General features: G+C 41.9%; 1 protein-coding gene across 2 annotated transcripts in view; it reads right to left on the bottom strand.

Moving 5' to 3' along the window:
• Positions 1-23,207, bottom strand: part of LOC127658746 (contactin-associated protein-like 5) — a 129,758-nt gene that overhangs the window by 32,919 nt on the left and 73,632 nt on the right. For both annotated transcript variants that reach the window (XM_052148222.1, XM_052148223.1), the window contains exons 13-16: positions 16,358-16,485; positions 16,001-16,171; positions 14,581-14,799; positions 14,227-14,466 (exon numbers count right to left, since the gene is read on the bottom strand). In XM_052148222.1, coding sequence (XP_052004182.1) covers positions 14,227-14,466; positions 14,581-14,799; positions 16,001-16,171; positions 16,358-16,485 — 758 coding nt within the window. The remainder of the gene's footprint in view (positions 1-14,226; positions 14,467-14,580; positions 14,800-16,000; positions 16,172-16,357; positions 16,486-23,207) is intronic.

Raw genomic sequence — 23,207 nt, 5'->3', positions numbered from 1 at the left:
CATAGTATTTTGCTATAGACCTGACAACTGTAAAAGATTTAAGTGGAAATCCTGACTTCCAAGCAGAAATTACCAAGTGGTGCAAAGAGGTAGTGGTTGATGAGACTAATGCCATTTTGCTGGTAGAGGTTTCTGCTGAAATCGATGTGACACGTATTGAGGATGTAACTCAAACTGTGAAAGCTTGGGGAAGAGCAAATAAAAAACTGCTTATATATATGCCCGCTGGTGTTCTACCAATTTGAGCACATGCCAAGAGGAATGAATAGAGCTCCTGCCATGTTCCAGCTGATTATGGAGAGAGCAGTGGGATACATGCACCTTCTTTAGGTTATTGTCTACCTGAATGACCTGATCATGTTCGGCCGTTTGCTGGAAGAACATGAAAAAAGACTCTTCAATATTCTTGACCGTCTCGAGAAATGCCGATTGAAAGTTTCAATTGACAAATGCCAGTTCTGCCAAAAGCAAGTCAAGTATGTGGGACATATTTTTACTGCTGCTGATCCTGAGAAGGTGGATACAGTCACCCGCTGGAAGATGCCAACTGACCTAAAATCCTTAAGTTCCTACTTAGAGCTTTGTGGTTTCTACTGATGCTTCATTAAGAGCTACTCTGCAATAGTGAGACCACTGATGGAGCAAATGGCTGATTCCAGTTTGAATGGATTAGGTGCAGTCCTGAATCAAGAACACCCTGAGGGACTATGGCCAGTGGCATACGTAAGCCGAAAGCTGAGTGCTACTGAACGGCATTATCCAGTTCACCAGCTTGAATTTCTGGCTCACAAGTGGGCAGTAATTGATAAGTTACACGACTACCTGTATGGAGCCAAGTTCGTTGTGAGAACCGATACTAACTCACTCACTTACATCTTGATGAGTGCCAGGTTAAATGCCACCAGACATTGATGGTTAGCCACATTAGCCACTAATGATTTTAGCTTATAATACAAACCAGGAAAACACAATGTGGATGCGGATGTACTGTCTCGATATCCCTCAAGCACTGACAATGTGGAATGGAACGAGATATCACCATCAGGCATGAAGGCTAAGTGTCAATTGGCCAGCACTTCCAAGAGTCCCCTTCAGTGTTGATAGATCACCTTTGTGTCACTCCACAAAGAATTCCACTGATGTATGCCTGTCCTGCAAAGTTTGAAACTGGTCAAATGGAGAAGTGGACGAAAGCAGATCTATGGTCAGGTCAAGATCAGGGATCCCATCATTGGTTAAGTGCAAAAATAATAATTTCACTTTAACACAATACATACCATGTCCAAAATTTCAAATCTAACTGCACTGCTACTCAACAGCAGTGCAAAATATGAAAAGACAATGCAGAAAAGCAGAGCGCATGTGGCGGAAGACAAAACTTGTAATCCATTATAACATCTACAAAGACAGCATCCATGCTTTTAATATGGAACTAGGCAAAGCTAGACAGACTTTCTTCTCAAATATTATAAACAGCAACTTAAACAACACACGCACTCTTTTTGTGACTGTAGAGAGACTGACAAACCCCCCAAGCCAGATTCCCAGTGAAATGCTCTCAGACAGCAAGTGCAGTGAGTTTGCTTCTTTCTTCTCTGAAAAAATCAATAATATCAGAAAGGAGATCAGCACATCCTTGAGTTGTGCTGGGGTCAGACAAATCATACCACAACCTGAGAAAGTAGTTACTATGTCTGATTTCAAAGAAATTGATGGCAAAATTTATGAAGAAACCGTACAGCACCTTAAAACATCAACCTGCGCCCTTGATGCACTTCCCACATCTTTTTTCAAAAGTGTGTTCAACTGTTTAGAAGCAGATCTCCAGAAGTGATAAACTCCTCACTTCTCTCTGGGAGTTTTCCAAGCTCCCTGAAAACTGCAGTTGTCAAGCCCCTCTTTAAAAAGAGCAATCTGGATAAGACCATATTAAGCAATTATAGACCGATCTCAAATCTTCCTTTCATAGGCAAGATCATTGAAAAAGGTGTCTTCAATCAGCTGAACAAATTCTTGAACTCGAATGGATACTTTGACAATTTTCAATATGGTTTCTGATCGCATCACAGCACAGAGACAGCGCTCATAAAGATAATAAACGATATTCACTCAAATTATCAGTACTGGTACTACTCGACCTCAGTGCTGAATTTGACACTGTCAATCACAACATACTTCTTGACAGGCTGGAAAACTGGGTGGGGCTTTCTGGGATGGTCCTAAAATGGTTCAGGTCATACTTAGAAGGGAGAGGTTATTATGTGAGTATAGGAGACCATAAGTCTGAGTGGACGTCCATGACATGCGGAGTCCGTCAAAGCTCAATTCTTGCGCCACTCCTGTTCAACCTGTATATGCTCCCAATGAGCCAAATAATGAGAAAGAACCAAATTGCTTACCACAGCTATGCAGACGAAACACAGATCTACTTAGCTCTATCACCTAACGATTACAGCCCCATTGACTCCCTGTGCCAATGCATTGATGAAGTAAACAGTTGGATGTGCCAAAACTTTCTTCAGTTAAACAAAGACAAAACTGAAGTCATTGCGTTTGGAAACAAAGATGAAGTTCTCAAGGTGAATGCATACCTTGATGCTAGGGGTCAAACAACTAAAAATCAAGTCAGGAATCTTGGTGTGTCTCTAGAGTCAGACCTTAGTTTCAGTAGTCATGTCAAAGCAATAACTAAATCAGCATACTATCATCTGAAAAATATTGCAAGAATTAGATGCTTTGTTTCCAGTCAAGACCTAGAGAAACTTGTGCATGCTTTCATCACCAGCAGGGTGGATTATTGTAATGGACTCCTCACTGGCCTTCCCAAAAGACCATAAGACAGTTGCAGCTCATACAGAACGCTGCTGCCAGGATTCTGAGCAGAACCAGAAAATATGAACATATCACACCAGTCCTCAGGTCTTTACACTGGCTCCCAGTTACATTTAGGATTGATTTTAAAGTATTATTACTGGTATATAAATCACTCAATGGGCTAGGACCTCAATATATTGCAGATATGCTCACTGAATATAAACCCAGCAGATCACTCAGATCATTAGGATCACATCATCTAGAAATACCAAGGGTTCACTCTAAGAAGGAGAGTCTGCTTTTAGCTATTATTCCAGCCGCAGCTGGAACCAGCTTCCAGAAGAGATCAGATGTGCTCCTACAGTAGTCACATTCAAATCCAGACTCAAAACACATCTGTTTAGCTGTGCATTTACTGAATGAGCACTGTGCCACTGTGTGTCCGACTGTTTGTAATGTATTTAATTTTATTTTATATTCTAAACTCAATTATTCTTTTTTTTTTTATTATTATTATTTTAATCTCTTCTATGTAAAGCACTTTGAATTACCATTGTGTATGAAATGTGCTATATAAATAAACTAAAGGAAAAGCCAAACAATTGCCATCAGAGACAATCTTCTCTATTGAGTGACCAAAGATCACAATAGAAAGGAAAAATGTCAACTCATCTTACCTGAAAAGTACTATCTTCAAGTGATGAAATCTTTCCACGATGATGCTGGACACCTCAAAGTAGAGCAGACCACTGAACTCCTACATAGGATCAGAGAGCCGTGACTGTTGGCAAGGTTCTATGCACTATGGACTACCAGCACATATATATTCTGATCAAGGATGAGACTTTGAGAGCCGTCTCATAAAGGAGCTCCTTGGGATGCTGGGAATCAGAAAATTACGAACCTCGCCTCATCATCCACAAGGTGACCCACAGCCTGAGCAGTTAAACATGACACTTCTTTCCATGTTGGGTACCCATTACCCAGCCAAGAAAACCAAATGGAGCCAACATATCAGCCAGTTGGTGCAAGCATACAATTGTACAAAGAATGATGAAACTGGTTACTCACCATACAATTTCTTGTTCAGAAGGGAAGCCCGTTTGCATGTGGATCTATGCTTTGGTACTTTACCAGATGGAGAAAAGGAAGTGACATGATACATGAACTTCAAGATGCTTACCAGCTAGCAGCTGAGACATCGTTCAAAAACCATCAAAGGAATAAACAGCACCATGACAAGACAGTGAAGCACACAGATATTGTTTTTGCACTGATGGAGGGATTGTGCATTCCTGGAGTAACTCAAGCAGTTGTTGTTGCCATCCTTTACCTGTCCCACAGGTGTGATATTCGGATGTACTGATCCTGTACAGGTATTGTTACACTTGGTGTGCCACTGCAAGGATGATCAGCTGTTCTTCCTGTCTCCCTGTAGTGCTGTCCTAGGCATCTCACAGTACAGACATTGCAATTTATTGCCCTGGACACATCTGCAGTCCTCATGCCTCCAAACAGCATGCCTAATGCACATTCAAGCAGATGAGCAGGAATCCTGGGCATCTTTTTTTGTGTTTTTCAGAGTCAGTAGAAAGGTCTCTTTAGTGTCCTAATTTTTCATAACTGTGACCTTACGTGCCCTATCGTCTGTAAGTTCCAGAGTTGCATGTTCATTAATTGTTTATGTTCATTAATTGTTTATAGTATAGATATTTATTTATTTCTTTTATTTCTTTAATCACATTCCCAATGGGTAAGAATTTTCCATACACTTTGTTAGTATTTGGTAGTGTATCAAAAGTCCGTAAGTGTTGATTAACACTTGCAATCACCTCTCAGCGAGGCTGGCTTCCCATTAAATTAGGTAAGTGGTGATTGACACTTGCAATCACCTATCAGCAGGGCTGGCTTCCCATTTAAAAAGCTGGTTGGTTGCTGCCTGGGGTGCGTTACATCTGACTTTCACACTTTCTTTGGTGTTGATGACTGTAGCTGCAGCGTCTGTTTTTCTGTCGCACTAATTTTTTCTGGCATGTCCCAATACCAATACACAATACAACTACTGTATATACATTTTTTTTATAAACTATTTATTTTTTATTTTTGTTATATGTGCATTCTATATTGTGTGTATTGTTTACTGTACATTGCATATTATTATTGTGTTGTGTAAGTATGTGTACATTTGATATGTAAATTGTGTTGTGTAAATATGTTATTTATTGTAATTGGTATATGTCTCGTCACTGTCATGACTGCTATGTTGCTCGGAACTGCACACAAGACTTTCACCTACTGTTGCACTTGTGTACATGGTAGTGTGACAATAAAGTGATTTGATTTGATTGATTTGATTTGATACTGGATTGGATGACTGTTTCACACCTCAGGTATGTGAATTAGAGCTTTCTTTGTTCTGAGCCAATGGATTAGCTTTGCTAGGGGGTATAGCAATTGAAACCATCAAAATATGATACTGCTGTGGTTACCCATCACCATTGTTTGCTGTGTGACTGAGCTTTATGAAGCTATCAACTTGTCAGTAAGATTTGTTTATTGTGCTACTTTTGTGATTACGCATCACTGTTGCTTGATTGCATGAATGAGCTGTATGAAACCATCAACTGTGATTAAATATAAGTTTATTTACTTATTTTTTATTTCTTTCAGGAGCTGGGGTCGCATGGGTGGAAGGAGCTTTTGGTGGTGGTATTCCTTCAACGTGTGATCTGAGTGCACGGTGGTGTGTTTGGAAGTGTGCTTTTGGATAACTATCTTTGGTGATCGCTCCTTCTGTGGGGAACCTCAGCCCTGTAGGTTGGTGTAGTGTATTTTGTTTTTTTTTCTTTTCTTGTGTAAATGTTCAGTTTTTGTGTGAGTTGTTTCTTTGTATTGTATTCATATTTTTCTTTATTGTCTTGTATCTGAAACGGAGAGCTGTCATCCACTGTATAGTGCCATTGAGGCTATTTTAAAGAACTGACATTTTCTAAAACCAATTGGTGTATTCATAAAGTTTTTGTATTTTGATATGAGCCACACATTTTCTGCCTAACATTTTTATTAGAGAATCGAACCTGTGTGACCTAATAACAATTTGTGGTTGTTATTAATATTTCCCTGGGTGAAATTCGGGTGGCGTTAAAAAATCCTTATACGTAAAAGACCTTTGTGTGTGGCCAAAATCTGTACCACTCCATCACAGTAGCATTGCCTTTGCTAATTGTTTAACTTTGGTCAAATGTTTTGGGTAGCCATCCACAAGCTTCTCGCATTAACCCTGCTGGATTTTTTTGTCATTACAGCGGAAACAACATAACATTCTCCATCATTTTGGGGCATACAGATAAGTGTAAGACATCATTAGAGACTATAAAGTGTCTATTTTATTTGTGTACACTCACAATAACAACAAAACCTTGTGCTTTTGTAAAATAAAGAAAATAAAAAGGGTGAGCTGTCAGCAGTCTCGGGGTTCGCGAGCAAATATTTGAAACATGTCACAAAAATGAACTGAAACTCCACGAATACTTATCACACAAACATGAAACATATGTCTAAAGAAAGCTTAAAATGTTTACTTTCAAATTATATAATTCAAATTTAAAACAAATATCCTCCTGCAATGTAATCTGTGTGAAACTAATCAATGTACAATTTCTCCTGGCTCAACTAATTATCCCTCATGTGATCACACCCACGATCAGAGGGTGCTATTCATACGGTAATGTGCTGAGGCGATCAATGCAAATGGTAAACGCTCCCAACTGTGCCTTAAAAACAAAGTTCATTCACTTTTCTGCGCATTTCGGAGATCACACGATACACAAGTGAGAAAACTCCTGGATAGTGACAAAGAGTTAAAATTTTCCTCAGAAGAAGAGCGGGACTCAGATGAACGTTTGTATATTGAAGAGTGACTTGATCCAGCAAAGGATATAATTTTGGATGAGTAAGTAATTTGTTTTCATTAGTTGACATGCTATTTTATATAAACATGTACATATTTTACTAGTGGGACTGTTTCCAGACTTGCCAGCCAGGATTCAGAGTATTGAAATTTGAAATATGTCCTAATAGACAAGTTTTAGTTACATTTAAATGCTGTTTCGGCTAAAGCAGGCATTTCAATTGTATGCTGTATGATATAAATATGATATGTAATATGATATAAAAATAATAAGAATGTTTAGATTATATTTTAACTAGTGTTTATGCTGCCTCGTTACCAAAGTTGTGCTTGCAAATGTGTTCAGGTTAAATGAGTAAAATGCACTTTAAATATGCCCATATTAGAAAATCAGCATATTATAATAATTTCTGAAGGATTATGTTACACTGAGGACTGTAGTAATGATGCTGAAAATTCAGCTTTGATCACAAACTGCATTTTACAATATATTTAAATAGAAAACTGTTCTTTTAAATTGTAAATGTATTTTGAATCAAATAAATGCAGTCTTGGTGAGCAGAAGAGACTTCTTTTAAATGGTAGTGTAGGTCTAAAATTAAGTAAAGTCTTTACATAAAGAAAATGTGTAGTCAGATTACTACTTTTAACTTAAAACTTGATTTTGATCATTAAGTCTCCTCACATTCATTCTCTTTCTGTCACATTCCTCCTCTTTCTGTCACATTCCTCATTGATAGGCCCAGGGGAGGGGTCTTTGTCTCCTCATGTGTGAATTACAATCAATATTCATGATAGTTCACGCCTCCTCGCATATTACCTTTCTAACACTAAAAGTGTCTTACAAAAGTTAAATTACTATATTGTTTTGTATGAATGAGTGATCAGGATGGTTTTCACATCATTTTGTAGCAAAAACTCTAGGCTACAAGATCCAGTTCTCAAAAGGCTTGTGGACAAATGTTTAGTATGTGTTATATGGCCTTATTTCAATGACTTAAATTTTTGATTTTTTTTTTAAACCATGCATAAACATTATTTTCTCAAAAATACAAACATGTACACACATGTTGCTCACAAATTATTGTAGCCCAGTTTGTGCTGAATACAGTGTTATCAGACTTTAGCCATTAATGTGTTTTTAAGCAACTGAAAAAAGCACAAATGTCAAGGCATGTCAAAACTTCTCCAGGGCCCAAAACACCCTCAGACCCCAGAGGGTTAAGATGCTGGAATTTTAGCCCATTTCTCCAGACAGAACTGGTGTAACTGAGTCAGGTTTGTAGGCCTTCTTCCGCGTGATGACATTTAATTTTGTGAAGTGAACCAGTCTCTCCTGCAGCAAAGCACCCCACAACATGATGTTGCCACCCCCATGCTTCACGGTTGGTAGGATGTTCTTTGGCTTGCAAGCCTCACCTTTTTTACCTCCAAACATAACAATGTTCATTATGGCCAAAAAGTTCAATTTCGGTTTCATCAGACCACAGGACATTTCTACAAAATGTTAGATCTATGTCCCCATGTGCACTTGCAAACTGCAGTCTGGCATTTTATGACAGTGGCTTCTTCCTTGCTGAGCAGCCTTTCAGGTTATGTCAATATAGGACTTGTTTTACTGTGGATATAGACACTTGTCTACCTGTTTCCTCCAGCATCTACACAAGGTCATTTGCTGTTGTTCTGGGATTGATTTGCACTTTTAGCACCAAACTGTATTACATACATAATTTAGAGATGTGGACGGGATCAGTTAGAATGCCTGCCTTCTCACACCATAATATGTAGGATACTTTGCACGCATTCTACCACCATTATACAGGTGAAACTCGAAAAATTAGAATATTGTGCAAAAGTTCATTAATTTCAGTAATTCAACTTAAAAGGTGAAACTAATACATTATATAGACTCATTACAAGCAAAGTAAGATATTTCAAGCCTTTATTTGATAAAATTTTTATGATTATGGCTTACAGCTTATGAAAACCCCAAATTCAGAATCTCAGAAAATTAGAATATTACATGAAACCAATAAAAAAAAGGATTTTAAATACAGAAATGTCGGCCCTCTGAAAAGTATAATCATGCATATGTACTCAGTACTTGGTTTGGGCCCCTTTTGCATTAATTACTGCCTCAATGCGGCGTGGCATGGATGCTATCAGCCTGTGGCACTGCTGAGGTGTTATGGAAGACCAAGATGCTTCAATAGCGGCCTTCAGCTCTTCTGCATTGTTTGGTCTCATGTCTCTCATCTTTCTCTTGGCAATGCCCCATAGATTCTCTATGGGGTTCAGGTCAGGCGAGTTTGCTGGCCAATCAAGCACAGTAATACCATGGTCATTGAACCAGGTTTTGGTACTTTTGGCAATGTGGGCATGTGCCAAGTCCTGCTGGAAAATGAAGTCAGCATCTCCATAAAGCTTGTCTGCTGAAGGAAGCATGAAGTGCTCTAAAATGTCCCGGTAGACGGCTGCTTTGACTCTGGACTTAATAAAGCACAGTGGACCAACACCAGCCGATGTCATGGCTCCCCAAACCAACACAGACTGTGGAAACTTCACACTGGACTTCAAGCATCTTGGATTGTGTGCCTCTCCATTCTTCCTCCAGACTCTGGGACCTTGGTTTCCAAATGAGATGCAAAATTTGCTCTCATCAGAAAAGAGGACTTTGGACCACTGAGCAACAGACCAGTTCTTTTTTTCTTTAGCCCAGGTAAGACGCTTCTGACGACATTTGAAGCCCATGTCCAGGACCCATCTGTGTGTGGTGGCTCTTGATGCAGTAACTCCAGCCTCAGTCCACTCCTTGTGAAGCTCCCCCACACATTTGAATGGCCTTTTCCTGACAATCCTCTCCAGGCTACGGTCATCCCTGCTGCTTGTGCACCTTTTTCTTCCACACTTTTCCCTTCCACTTAACTTTCTATTAAGGTGCTTTGATACAGCACTTTGAGAACATCCAACTTCTTTTGCAATTACCTTTTGAGGCTTTCCCTCCTTGTGGAGGGTGTCAATGATGGTTTTCTGCACAACTGTCAGGTCAGCAGTCTTCCCCATGATTGTGAATTCAACTGAACCAGACTGAGAGACCATTTAAAGGCTCAGGAACCCTTTGCAGGTGTTTTGGATTCATTAGCTGATTAGAGTGTGACACTTTGAGCCTACAATACTGAACCTTTTCACAATATTCTAATTTTCTGAGATTCTGAATTTGGCGTTTTCATAAGCTGTAAGCCATAATCATAAAAATGATATCAAATAAAGGCTTGAAATATCTTACTTTGCTTGTAATGAGTCTATATAATATATTAGTTTCACCTTTTAAGTTGAATTACTGAAATTAATGAACTTTTGCACGATATTCAAATTTTTCGAGTTTCACCTGTATGTAAGGATATTTGGCATGCGATATTTAGGGTCTTGAAATATGTGAGCTATGGACTTAAACTGATTAAACTGTCCTTATTGTACCTTATTAGGTAATTAAATGTATAATGGAATTAGTCGCATTCGACAACCATTATGAATAAGATAAATGACAAATAACCAGATTATTTGTCTTTAATAGATTCTCCACCATTGAAATTGTATACAACGTCTAATTGTATCAGCTCATAATTTATATTGTAAGGAATTAGCTTTAATAAGTGAATTATGATTAATTCACTTATTGGAGTGATATTATTCTCATGGCTAACTGAAATTAATATCACATGTATTTAGGTACAGCTTTGAAGCTAAATATTTTAGAAACAGGGATGAGATTATTTATCAAAATATACCACAGTCATGTCGTCTTTGAACACAGACAAACTTTATTACTATTCTAAACATAAATATAATCTAACACATATATACATGAGACAGGTTGGTGAGGCCGGACGAGAGACGACGACAGAAGAGCAGAGAAGGAAGAGAGTGTGTTCTTCCTGTTTGGAAATATTTGAACTGATATTGGCCGCATCCCCAAAGGTGTCCTGCACCAATCAGAAGTGACTTTTCAGAGTCACATGGTCAACTGGGCTGTCTTTTCCGACAATCGATTTATGGTCCTTTGTTAGAGATTCTCACTATTTTCCCACTCAAAAATAGTGCATATTTACTCATGAACCTGAAAACTGGAGTTTTATAGAGTTTGATGAGTGATATGACCTTTACCGATGGGAACGTCGTCAACAGCAGTTACAGCAATAGGTGATTCACACTTGGACGTCGGGATGTTCAGTTGCTGAAGTCCAGATGTATCACATTAGCAGCAGCTTCTGAGTCAATTAATGCTGAGAAATGATATTCTTGGTTAGCAATTGGCAAAATAATGGGTAGTGACAAGCCTTGACTGATTGTTAGAGTATTAAAGATGTGACTCACTCGATAACGTTGTGAAGAGGTGGTAGCTGGTTTGATGGGGCAGTTGGAACAGCGATGATCTGGTTCACCACAGTAGAAGCAGAGGTTATGGAGTAATCGCCTTCTACATTCATCTTGAGACAGATGAGTTTGTCCTATTTCCATAGCCTCCGTAGTTTGCTGCTGACTTGGTACTTGAACAGAGGTTGAAGGTACATGACGTGGTAGGGAGGTATTGAAACATGGTTGTGATTGTAAGAGATTGTCTAATTTGATAGCAAGGGTAATGTACTGAGAGAAGTTGAGGGAGTCATCTCTGAATATTAATGCAACCTGGAGTTTAGCTCACAGACTAGAATGAAAAACGTGTCAAAGTGATGTCATTAAACCTGCTCTGTGCTGCAAGAGTACAAAACTTTATGGCATGATCAGAAGCAGATTTATTGCCTCGACGTAGTTGAGTGAGCTGAGTTGCTGCATCTATGCCTCCAGCAGGATATTGAAAAACATCACGAATCAACGTAGTAAAATGACGGTAAGATTGTTGAATACGTGCATCATGATCTCAAACAGCCGTAGCCCACTCTAATGCCTTCCCAGTTGGCAAAGTCATGTTAAATTAACATTTCAACTTATCCTGGATAAAAACTTCAGGTTTGTTTGAGAAGGAGATGGAACACTGTCACAGGAAACTCGTACAATTATTAGGAGAGCCGTCAAATTTATTAGACAGAACAAACCTTACCAAATCATGGCGTGGTGCAGGAAGACTGAATATATTGTGTTAAATGGTCATTAGTGCATTTTAACGTTAGCAGCTGGTGTTGAAAACCTTTGAGCACCTTATTTTGATACCCCATAGTTGAAAGGAGTTGAGAGACATCCGCTGGATCCGAGCCAGGCAAAGGATTCTGTAAGGGTGAGGTAGGCTGAGAGGATTCTATTTGCGGGTCTTTATTCAAATACTCCACAAACAATTCCAAAACAGTAATCCAAAAACATAATCCAGAAAACGCAAGCAAAAATCATAACAGCAGGTCTACGCCCCCCAACAGCACCCCCCCGCCCCCCTTGAAGGTCAAGTTAATTAAATTTGTTATTTTCTAAATAGCACCAGATCACAACAGAAGTCATTTAAGGTTACCTTTTCTATAGAACAGGTCTATAACTTGTTCTTTTATTAAACAAACTAAATAGCCCTTATGTTATTTATCTTATTTACACGACGGCATGTCATTACTGTCTCTACATGGTCGCACGTTTAAAATTCTCCTCTACTCTCTGTATCGCGCACGGCGGAGTTCCGCACAAATGCGCACACACAAACACACACACACACATGTGCGCGCACACACAGGTGAGCATAGGGGTGTTCGATTCCAGGTTTTCTTCAAAATGTAAAAAATATACAATATTTTACAGGTGTACTTCTTCTAATACTTCATTTTAATTATACATCAACATAATTATATATATGATATACTCTGCACCCATCTACTGGGATACTTTTAGGAATTAACATTCCTTGCATTTGAACATCATTTATACTACTCGCTTTTCTGAAACGAGACAGCCTCGATGACGTATGCAGCAGACAAATGCAACCTCCAGAGGACACAGCCTTCCAAACAAGACACAGCAATGGTGAATGACCAAACAGGGACTGATGTGGCAATAACAGAATGTGACAGAGTTTAATATTCAGGTGAGGGGTCCCTCTGATGGACGGAAGCCTGTTCAAACATTACATATAACATTAAATTTAACATTCATGATACATGAATGAAATTGGATATTCAATGAGAAAAAAGGGTTTTGGAACTAGGGACATGATTTTATTAATATATGGATGGATGAATCGATATTACATATTTTATAGTTCTTTTCTCTCTGTATTTGAATAGTGTGCAATGGGCGCCCAAAATACTATACAGCCTATAATATGATGATGGTGCAAAGCCATACAACAGAACAGCAAAGCTTTCTTGTCTCATCCCCACTGCCTTAGAATGGTTAAGCTTAACATGCATATGATTTTCTGATGTCTTCATGAGTACAAATATGTAGATTTTACCTTCCTCTGTACTGTGAGACCAGTAACTGTATGCAACATTATATTTCTGATAACATGCCAAGAGGTTTGTTTTCTGCAAATAATCTTTCCATTATGTTGTGACTTTCATTATCAAGGCGCTAGAAAATTTCACCCACATGAATAGAAAAGTTAGTTCAAATATAGATGCATAACAAGGTTCAAATAAGTCAATATTGCTTTGTAGTTTTGTCATGCTGGTTGTAATGGACTGCAAGATCCTTATGTAAAAAAGTAGCTTTGTTCTAGATTCTGTACATCAAGACATTCACAAATCCCACTCAACACACATGCCTCCGAGACATCTTTGCCTTCTGTACTTCTGTACTATACAGGCAACATCAAAGCTCTCCAATCCAGCTTCAGAGAGCCTTTGATAGAGCTGAGTTATTCAAAGACTGGTAGCGTTTGCGCACTGAGATATGGGTAAGTTATTTTTTTACAGGACATTATGCAAATATGTATACATTACAAAAGCAACCATGCATTCATGTTACACATTGTGTGGTTGTTTCATCAGGTCTAAAACAAAGATGATGAGGCTGGGTTGTGGCCTATCATTTATTGCAAAACAAGTCTATTAATAATTTTGGATTCAAGATTTTAATAAAACAGAAATGCATTTAATATTTTATGTCATTATGGTGTTCAACAAATCAAAGTGTTTTTGAATTTTGTCAAAAAAAATTATATTATAAATGTTAGTTATTATGAAAATGTTACATTCCAGAAAATGTATTCATGTATGTATCCTTTGAGTCATCTACATTTTAGTGTACTCCTAAAAGTTGCCAAACTTTGGAACAAATGAACCAAATATATTATTGACTCATGTTGCATTTACAGATTTTGTCTTGTAAAATGCTCTCCAAATCATGGTTCATTGTTTTGAGACAATCAAATTATGTAAGATAATTAATTAAAGACAAAGTGGTGAGTCTGATATGTCCTGACCAAACCTCCAGTTTCAATAAACAGTATAATACAACAACACAGGATAGAAAACTAGTTCATGTGATTTCAAGGTTTCTTTAATTGTTATATTATTAGTTAGTACCTTCTGTGCAAGCGTGTCCTCCATAGGCAGAGTTTGTGCAGTCACACACGTAACCACTGCTTTTCTCAATACATTTCCCCCGATTGTAGCAGAGACCAGCCGAGCTGCTACAGTGACCTGCACAGCCTGAACTCACTCCTGGTGTCACTTTGGCCCGTTCCTCCAGGTTAAAATTCAATCCGTTCATGGTAAATGCCCTTATACAGCCAAGAAAACCTCTCTGCTTTGTGTCTGTTCCACCTGAAAGAAAGAAAGAAAGAACACTGATAACTATGTGACTGACTCTCTTAAGTCTATTGACAAACAAAACAATCCCCTTCTCACTACAGTTCTCTATAAAAATTTCCATCTCACCAACAAACAGATGGCTGCCAAGCTGAAGGCGAAGGTGTCCATCAGGTGGAGTTTCTATGATCCGCAGGGGCAACTGGTCAACTTGCAAGGACGACTCTTTAACACTGCGTTCAGCTCTAACCCAATGCCACTGTCTGTCATTCAGTGGCACAGGAGATTTCACTGTCAGGACTACTGGCCCATCGCCCACATCAAAGGAAAATATTACCGCTGAGGGAGCTGGGTGGACAGAAACATGACATTTTTAAAGCATGATCTGAAGAGTTTCTAGTAGAGAGGGGGGCATTCGTTTACAAATGGGGGGTGTTTATCAGTCATGTTAATGAAATATATCGTCAAGTTCCTATTTGCATTAAAATGTTTATCTAGACTCCATTATATGGGTTGTATTGCAGTTCATCTGATTCTGAAGTCTAGCGACACATCTGAAATATCTGGTTTAGCTGCATCAAATAGACGATGTCCCAACCTCCTCTAATGCACCTGTATGGCTCTGTAGATGTATAAGGCTCTATGGATAGAGCAGCACGAGCACAAAACAGGTGCGGTTTTATTCACAGACCGGTCCCAAGCTCTTAAACATGCACCTCTGATCAGTGTAGCGCTGTGAGAACCAGTGAGAAACAAGGCGTGATATGTGGAAACCATTTGAATTCGGCACAGAATTCTTCATCACCACCCTTGAATTTACTATAGTGTCACTAACTGTACTTAAGGCAGAAATATATTCATAATACATATTATCATATCACTACTTCAGCTCTTAAATTTGTCACAGGCTATTAGTGGAGTGAGGGAAACAAGGCATTTTTGTTAAAACTTTTAAATGCTTATATTTTGTATTTATTGTTTTTACATGTATTTAAAGTAGGCCTTCTGTTTGTAATTACAAAAATGCCATAATTTGTTTTATAGAAATCATTGAGAATCACTTGATTAAAGGAATAGCTGTCCCAAAAATGAACATTTTGAAAATGAAAATCTTTTGCTAGCCCTAATTTTTTTCAAAGCCCACATAACTTTTTTCTTTCTTAGAGCACAAAAGGAGTTATTTATAGCAGTGTTTTACTTTATTTGTATTGAAGAGAGCAACTTGGACATTCTGCTAAACTTGTCCTTTTGTTTGCCACAGAAGTCAGGAAGATTGCAAAGAAATATTTACTGTTAATATAATTCCTTTTCTAAATAAAAGTTTTAATTGGAAACATTTGGAAATTAAGTAGGCTAATATAGACTTCTCAGTTGCAATATTATGCAGCTATGTTAACTGAAAAAGCGAGTCATCATTAACTTTTATTTTTATCAAATTGTAATATTTTGTTTTTTAATTTAGATCTTTATTACTATAGTGTCATATATAATCATTTCTGCCCATAAAACTGACATTTGTACAGTGCTTTAAGAGTATGCTTAGACTTACAGCTTAGCTCAACTCTGATAAAGTCTTGCATGCCCATGTTCTCCAGAAAGACCCCAGAGGGGGAGGCAGTCTTGAAGTAGAAGGAGACATCAAGGGAGAGCTCTGCCTGGAGGGCAGGGAAGTGCAGACAAGAAGCCTCTTGATAAAAAGAAGCAGCATTCCACAAGGACTCTAGCATAGAAGATTTAAGAGACATTTTTTATTAGAAAGTCTGGACAGATTACATATTCATTTTATACACAGAATGTATCTGTCTGTCCATCTCTTTGCTTTTTTATCTTGCTCTTTCGCTCTTACAGCCTTCCAACCATCCACCCTGTCATGTATGACAACAGCATTGAAGAGGAGTTCACATACTGTCACCAGAACACAGCAGGGGTCCCACGATGTACACGGCTTCAGAGCCCAGTCTATAAGTATCACCAACGGATATCTCCTGTACCGGCAAGTGTTCCTTATAAGAGAGGACACCGGTGTCATTATCCCTGTAAACAAAAACAGATGCAAAATGTCCTAACAATAAATGTATTGGCAACAAGATCATACAGAATGTGTCTTTGGACCAAAAAGACTGCAGACAAAAAGTGATCAAGTGGTTCTGTGTCCCAAATTGACCCAGACATCAACTGGCAACCCAAAACGTTTGGTTACGTATGTAACCTCCATTCCCCGAGGGAGGGAATGACACGTTGTGTCGGAGAAGCGACACTAGGGGTCTCTCTTGAGCACCGATATTCACCTCTGACCTATTGAAAAAGGGCCAATGAGAGTTGGCAGTCAGTATTTGCATACCCCGCCCCCGCATACGGGTATTTAAGCGGGGCAAATACGGAAGTTTAGTCAGGATTTTTCTGAGGAGCCGGAAATGGTCCGGCCACAACAGTGGCTCGGTTCAGCGACATGGCGGAGGAAAGACACAACGTGTCGTTCCTCCCTCGGGGAACGGAGGTTACATACGTAACCAAACGTTCCCCTTCTGTCGCTCTCTCCACGTTGTGTTGGAGAAGCGACACTAGGGGACCCATTCCAATCTTGCCATGTGCTGAACCGTGTACTTGAACTGCCGATACAGAGGCGGGCAGGGATTCATCCAGTGCCACGCATCGTCTGTACCCGGCTGCACGTACCCTTCCCCAATGCCCCATACGAACATTGGGATCCTTCTAGTTACCTTGAGAGGGGAACAAGGCGATGTTTGCCAACATGGGAATGGGCCAGCCTGGCTGGGCCTCTTTTCTCTCTATGTTTCTCGCTTAGAGCAATCACGGCCGGGGCCCTTACACGCATATAGGGAAGGGGGTCTTACCCAGACCCTGCGGAGACCACACCTGCCCTTTTTCTTGGGGAGGAAAAGTGGTAGACACGTCACACGGCCGTCTTAGGGCTCGTGTGGAAAGTATGGTGTGGTGGTAGATCCAGCCTCGAAAGGGGGGAGTTGCTACAGCACGGCGACCGGGGCAGCTGTAACTGCCTAAGGGAGACACGGGGTCCGCTCGTAGGGGACAGAACCATGGAAATACACACAGGGGGAGTCCGAGCAGGAGGCCTTACCTGTGGAGCACCTATACCAGTACAGGGTAGCCATCAGGGTACCCGCAGTGGCTTGGGTCGGCGAGTTCCTCCGCTGAACCGCGGACCCGGAGGGCTGGGGAGGAATCGACCAGGGTCCCGACTCGGAGTGGGGCGCCCTGGGAAAAAAGGCGCACTACTTAACCTTGACTTCAGCAAAAGGGCGCTGGGCGCAAGCGATCCACCTGGCCGGTGGGTCTACGTGTTACCGAGTTCTATGGGCTCGGACCTGACAAAACACGAGACGCAACCGACTCAACGCGGAGGTTGTAAAACCTCGCGAAGGTGTTGGGTGTTGCCCAACCCGCGGCTCTACAGATGTTTGCTAGGGAGGTGCTCTTGGCCAGTGCCCACGAGGACGCAACACCCCTTGTTGAGTGAGCTTGGACCCGCAAGGGTAGGGGCACGGCCTGGGTGTGATAAGCCAGTGTGATGGCGTCGACAACCCAGTGGGCGAGCCTCTGTTTGGAGACGGCATTCCCTTTCTGCCGTCCCCCAAAGAAGACAAAGAGCTGCTCAGAGCGTCTGGTGCTCTGTGTGCGGTCCAGGTAAACGCGCAGGGCGCGCACTGGACATAGCAATGAAAGGGCTGGGTCTGCCTCCTCCCGAGGCAGCGCTTGCAGGTTCACTACCTGATCTCGGAATGGTGTGGTAGGGACCTTGGGCACATAGCCTGGTCGCGGTCTTAGGATCACAGACGTATCTGCCGGACCGAACTCCAGGCAAGTGTCACTGACAGAGAACGCTTGCAGGTCCCCGACCCTCTTGATAGAGGCGAGCGCGATCAGCAGGGCCGTCTTAAGAGAGAGGGCCCTGAGTCCAATTGATTCAAGCGGCTCGAAGGGGGGTCTCTGGAGTCCTGCCAAGACTACCGAGAGATCCCAGGAGGGAACTAGGCCTGGCCGGGAGGGATTCAACCTCCGGGCGCCTCTCAGGACCTGAGGATCAGGTCGTGCTTACCCAAAGACTTGCCGTCTACAGGATCGTGATGGGCGTCAATGGCGGCAACATACACCTTGAGGGTGGACGGGGACAACCTCCTGTCCAGCCTCTCCTGTAGGAACAGGAGCACTGACTTGATCGCGCATCTCTGCGGGTCTTCAGTTCGGGAAGAACACCAATCTGCGAACAAGCGCCACTTTAGGGCGTAAAGGTGCCTGGTAGAGGGGGCTCTGGCTTGGTTGATTGTATTCACAACGGTCGCCAGTAAGCCGGCTAGCTCTTCCGCATCCCATCCAGGGACCAGACGTGGAGGTTCCAGAGGTCTGGGCGCAGGTGCCAGAGCGTGCCCCATCCCTGAGAGAGGAGGTCCTTTCTCAGGGGAATTCGCCAGGGAGGAGCTGTAGCGAGAAGCCTGAGTTCCGAGAACCAAGTCCGAGTGGGCCAGTAGGGGGCCACTAGCGTGACTTGCTCCTCGTCCTCCCTGACCTTGCACAGCACCGGTGCAAGAAGGCTCACTGGGGGAAATGCGTACTTGCGCAGCCCCGAGGGCCAGCTGTGTGCCAGCGCGTCGTTCCGGGGGGAGCCTCTGTTAGGGCGTACCAGAGCGGGCAGTGGGAGGTTTCCTGGGAGGCGAACAGGTCTACCTGGGCCTTGCCAAACCGTTCCCAAATCAGCTGGACCGACTGTGGGTGAAGCCTCCACTCCCCGCCGGGCAGGCGTTGTTGTGATAGCTAGCGTCCGCTTGAGTCACTGCTGGCTCCATAGGAGGAGACGGTGGGCGAGTTGTGACATGTGGCGGGAGCGTACGCCGCCTTGGCGATTTATGTACGCCACCACCGTGGTGCTGTCCGATCTCACAAGGACGTGTTTGTCCCAAACTAACGGGAGGAAGTTCCTGAGAGAAAGAAGGACGGTCAGCAACTCCAGGCAGTTGATGTGCCAATGCACATCTGGACCGGGAGGTGTCGGTTGTGACCAGAACGCGTCGGGACACCTGCTGCAGGGGCACTCCTGCCCGTAAAAAGCAGAGGTCTGTCCAGGGTCGGAGTGTTTTGAGGCAGGCGGGGGTGATCCTTACCCGATGCGTGCCGTGGTGCCATGCTTGTCTCGGGACTCGAGTCTGGAGCCAGTGCTGGAGTGGTCTCATATGCATCAACTCCAGCGGCGCGACCACCGCGGAGGACGCCATATGCCCCAGGAGCCTCTGGAAAAGTTTTAGAGGGACCACTGTGCCTGGCTTGAAGGAAGTGAGGCAATCCAGCACCGACTGAGCACGCTCGCTCGTGAGACGTGCTGTCATTGAGACTGAGTCTAACTCCAGCACGACAAAAGAGATGCTCTGAACCGGAGTGAGCTTGCTCTTTTCCCAGTTGACCTGAAGCCCCAAGCGGCTGAGGTGCCGGAGCACTTGGTCTCTGTGTGTGCATAGTAACTCTCGAGAGTGTGCTAGGATGAGCCAGTCGTCGAGGTAGTTGAGAATGCGGATGCCGGCTACTCGTAGCGGGGCAAGGGCCGCCTCTGCGAACTTCGTGAAGGCGCGAGGGGACAGAGACAGAGGACAGAGTCTTTCTGTTGAAAGCAAGCCGCGACCGCAACGTGGTCATGGTCATGTTCTCGCAGTGAGAACATGAACCATCCACAAACGCCGTCTCGGTGTGATCGCGGCCCAAACACACGAGACAGCGCCTGTGGCCGTCTGAAGCGGAGAGCACTCTAACGCATCCAGGAACAACACAGGGGCGGAAGGGCATCTTGAAAAAGACGCGTTCTGAAAAGAACGTTCAACGGCGCTGTGTTTTGCTCTTTTAGAGAAATTACTCTTTTAATAGGAATTGACTCTTTTAATACACAGTGTGTGTGTGTGTCTGCTCTGTCGAAGCGCTCAGGGGCAACAATGCACGCCGTGCAATGTAAAGGAGAAAGCCGCTATTGTGCGCCGTCAAGATCCAACAGCATGCAGATCGTCAGAGGAAACAGGAACGTTTTAATGTGGTGTGTAACTCGCAGCAAACTGCAGACAGACCATCGGCTCCGAAGAAATTTTCTGACTAAACTTCCGTATTTGCCCCACTTAAATACCCGTATGCGGGGGCAGGGTATGCAAATACTGACTGCCAACTCTCATTGGCCCTTTTCAATAGGTCAGAGGTGAATATCGGCGCTCAAGAGAGACCCCTAGTGTCGCTTCTCCGACACAACGTGCAGAGAGCGACAGAAGGGGAACACAATACTACATTTTATTATCATGCAAAAGTAAACAAAAATGTCCTTAAAATTAAACACTGAAATAAGCAAACACTTCACAGGTCCAACAATATACTATATTATGAGCCCAAATAGGATTGTATGAATAAAGGAAAATCACTGCATTTACATCCCTACAATGCAAACGTCCTACATATGTAGTTATTTATTTATTTAAAGTCTGAAATTTTTCCTGTTTCTTGAAAGCCTAAGCAAGTTATATTTATCATATATATATATATATGGCAGTATGCGATCAAGAGTTTACTACAATGCCAATTATGGCACTAAACCGACTACGCCACCCCGGAAATTGGCCGGGGACCCACAGATACATCAATTTCAAAACAAACAGATTTGCAGTGGCTGAGTCAGGTATCAGACAAGGCTAAGCGCTTCACAGATTTTATTCCTCAATACATACAATAAAATGCAAAACTGGTATCTTTTAATATACAAACATTAAAAGGAATGCATCAATCATGAAGCATGTTACACAGACACACACACACACACACACACACACACACACACACACACACACACACACACACACACACACACACACACACACACACACACTTTGCCACTTCAGAATTGGGGGATTCATCTTGCCTATCCAATAAACACAGCAACTACTCATGCTCTCACCACACAACACCAAATCACCCGCTGTGAACACTGCAGACCGATAGCCGAACCACCACTACACACAGAGGACTCTGGCTAATACTGGAACCCCAGTTCTGAATGGAAGAGAAAAACAGTTTGAGATAAAAATTCCACGTAATGGTCTGTCAATTAAACACTTATCACATGCTGCCAGAAGAAATCAGTTTGTCACAATGATACAATCATTCACTGGCTGATACTGGTTAACTCTGTCAGCCCAGCGCTATAAAAATTTAATCTCAGACTACAATACAACAGAATACTCAAAACACATTTACAAACAAAATCCAAAGAGACATAATATTCGCAATGAAACACAATAGTAGTGAAAAAACCAGTAGCTTCTCACCACTGTACTCAAGTCTTAATGTCAATTCTGGAAAAGACTAAATTTACCACAGGCTGTGAACTCGCTATCATTCCGGTCGTCAAGGAGACCCTTGTTCCAGAGGAGAATACAACTCCGTTCAGAAGCGCTCCAGTTCGAATAATGACTACCGGATGCAGGTAATCCTAATTCACAGGACCAGCAATAGGTTGCATAAAGCCTAACAGCGCCCACAAAGCCTGCTGCAACACCTCCTGGCCCCCGTGTCACTGCGTATGGTAACTCGCACCGCCCAGTGCACTTGATGGCGTGCTAATTATGGCCTCACATTGACAAATATTTGTTCAACGTGTCTAAAGTACTCCCAGCCACACTCTCCTGGACATAAACACGGCGCACCAGAAATTACGTCACTCCCAGGACCCAAAAAGACACGCTTAGTGAGATGTCAACCTCATCTCCTTCTATATCCATTGAACGTGCTGTATCCGCCCCTAATCGCTATAATGATTGATCGCATCACCACACACATATATATATATATATATATATATATATATATATATATCTACTGTATATCAAACAGTATCCACCTCTAACAAACTTCATCAGCGAACAGATCAGCTGAATGTTAACAAGTTCACTGAAACACTATTTATTGTGATTTTTGTAGTGTTTGTTCAGTTACTTGTTTTATGTTTTAATTAAAAAGTGCCGCCTACTTGTGGTCACTTAAATAAGAGCATGCTCACTCTCCCTCTATCACACATGCAGCGGGCACTGAGACTGAGGGAGACAAGCAAAGCAAAGCTGATTAAAATTAAACTGATACAGTTCGACAGGAGGACAATGAATTAAACTGACTACAGAGAGCACTTCATAGTGAAAACAAGCAAAACACAGCCATTTAAGGTCCCTATCGGGGAAAAGGACATTTTGTCACGCTAAACAAGCAGATTTTACAGCTTGTCCTACTTACATTACAACTTGTGGACAGTTTTACTGCTTCATTTGGTGATCATTGTGTTGCAATGATATACTGAATACCGGTGCAGGTGAATGCTCTGACATCATGATCCGCGTACAGCTTCTCCCTCATAACGAATATTATCCCAAATCAATCATTAAACTTGATTGTCACTAGAGGGTGAAATGCAACTGTCATATCCACTAATGTTGGGTTCGAGTCCACCTTAGACGTGTCCGAGTCAAGTCCGAGTCTTTAACAATGGAGTCCGAGTTGAGTCAGAGTCCAAAAGCTCAAGATCAATCCAAGAACAGGCCAAGTCCGAGTGGCCCGAATTAATCTGTTCATGAATCTGAATTAAAATTGTAACCGTAAACTCAACATCAATATGTTAAACTTATTTCAAACTTCACAACTAAGAAAAACAGTTCCCCTTCTGTCGCTCTCTCCACGTTGTGTCGGAGAAGCGACACTAGGGGTCTCTC

The sequence above is a fragment of the Xyrauchen texanus genome, chromosome 18, assembly GCF_025860055.1.
Source record: "Xyrauchen texanus isolate HMW12.3.18 chromosome 18, RBS_HiC_50CHRs, whole genome shotgun sequence".
NCBI classification, from domain to species: Eukaryota; Metazoa; Chordata; class Actinopteri; order Cypriniformes; family Catostomidae; genus Xyrauchen; species Xyrauchen texanus.
The sequence above is the reverse complement of the archived record's forward strand: the minus strand, read 5'-3'. Positions and strand labels throughout refer to the sequence as shown.